The sequence below is a fragment of the Gorilla gorilla genome, chromosome 6, assembly GCF_029281585.2.
Source record: "Gorilla gorilla gorilla isolate KB3781 chromosome 6, NHGRI_mGorGor1-v2.1_pri, whole genome shotgun sequence".
NCBI lineage: Eukaryota > Metazoa > Chordata > Mammalia > Primates > Hominidae > Gorilla > Gorilla gorilla.
The window spans coordinates 152,250,430-152,252,183 of record NC_073230.2 but is presented as its reverse complement, the minus strand read 5'-3'; the positions used below and the strand labels follow the sequence as shown (position 1 = coordinate 152,252,183).

Sequence of the window (1,754 nt, the reverse complement as noted above, 5' to 3'; positions counted from 1 at the left end):
TCATTGTGCCTTGCAAAGGCCTTTCAGCCTCTGCATCTGCCCCTGTAGCACTGTTTTAACTGTCTGATTGCAGAAGGTAAGGATAAAGGGATTGAGAAAGGGGGTGAGAACTGAAGTCACCAAGGCCACGACCTTCCTGACTTGCACAGAGTGAGCTTTGCCAGGCCTGACATACAGAAAGATAGTACTACTGTAGCCGATGAAGACCAGTGTGAGGTGAGACCCGCAGGTGGAGAAAGCCTTCTGGCGGCTGCTGGCAGAGGGGATCCGCAGCACAGTGGTCACTATGTAGCCATAGGAGATGAGGGTCACCAGGAAGGAGGTGAGGACAAAGGCCAAGGTCATCAGAAAGTCCCAGAATTCCAACAGGCGAGTGTCAGAGCATGACAACTGCAGGAGAGGTGCATTGTCACAGAAGAAGTGGTTAATGACGTCACCATGGCAGTAATCAAGATGAGCTCGGGAGAGGACAGTGGGTACCATGGCTAGGAAAGGAGCTGCCCAGGCAGCCCCAGCCAGCTGGACACACATAGCCCGGCTCATCAGAGTGCCATAGCGCAGTGGGTGGCAGATGGCCACAAAGCAATCAAGGGCCATGTCTGTCAGGATGAGGAAGGAGGTGGAACCCAGGGAAAAGTGGAAGTAGAACTGGACCATGCAGCCAGTGAAGGTAATGACTTTGTGGGGGACCAACAGGTCTGAGAGCATCCTGGGCACTGCAGTCATGGTTACCAAGATCTCCAGCAGGGAAAAATTGCCCAGGAAGAAGTACATGGGTGTATGTAGGTGGGTGTCAGCTATGACCATAACTATGATGATGGTGTTTCCCATGAAGGCGAGAAGATAAAGCATGAGGAAGGGGCCATACAGAAGGGCCTGCAGCTCACCAAAGGAGGAGAAGCCCAAGAGGACAAATTCAGAGGGCTGGCTCAGATTTGCCATGATCCACAGTATGGGGCCCTGCATGCAAGAGAAACAAAAGACAGATGGAGAGGCAGAAACAGAGAGATAGAGACAGAGAACCATTGAACTTGAAACAGAAAAAACAGGAACAGAGACAGAGAATAGAGAGAGAAAGGCAAGTAGCCAGCGAGTGATAAACAGAAAAGCAGAAAGAAACGGCAATAAAGAAAGATAACAAAACAGGAATAGGAGAGTCAAGGAGAAACAGAGTGAGGGTATTAGAGAAGTAAAAGACATAGAAAGCCATTATGAAGAAGAGAGAAGGCTGGGGATGGTGGTTCATGCCTGTAATCCCAGCACTTTGGGAGGCCGAGGCAGGGGGAACACTTGAGGTCAGGAGTTCAAGACCAGCCTGGCCAACATGGTGAAACCCTGTCTCTACTAAAAATACAAAAATAAGCTAGGTGCAGGCATCTGTAATCTCAGCTACCTGCAAAACTGAGGCATGAGAATCGCTTGAACCTGGGAGGTGGAGGTTGCAGTGAGCCGAAATCGTGCCACTGCACTCCAGCCTGGGTGACAGAGTGAGACTCCATCTCAAAAAAGAAAAAAAAAAAAAAAGGGAAGAAAGAAAAACAGAGGAGAAGATTAAGGAAGACCACATGGCAACAGACATTGACATTTAGGGAGAAAACAAGAAGGAAACAACAGAGGACCAGAGAAAGAACAGAAAAAATTCAAATAGAGAAATACAGGAAGGGGAGGAACACAGAAAAAAGAGAGAGAGGGAGAGAGAGCATTAGTGCATGTGACCCAGAAGCCCCCAAACGTAGACTAATCCGTCTATGTCA

At 48.9% G+C, this 1,754-nt stretch overlaps 1 protein-coding gene across 1 annotated transcript; it reads right to left on the bottom strand.

Annotated features, from left to right (window-relative positions):
• On the bottom strand, positions 1–957 carry OR6V1 (olfactory receptor family 6 subfamily V member 1). The gene has a single exon (XM_004046392.4). It carries the CDS (start codon positions 940–942, stop codon positions 1–3), a length of 942 nt encoding a protein of 313 aa, XP_004046440.3. The 5' UTR covers positions 943–957.
• Between the last annotated feature and the right edge of the window lie 797 nt (positions 958–1,754).

Coding starts and splice junctions, on each gene's coding strand:
- OR6V1 (XM_004046392.4), bottom strand. CDS start 942: ATGGCAAATCTGAGCCAGCCCTCTGAATTTGTCCTCTTGGGCTTCTCC.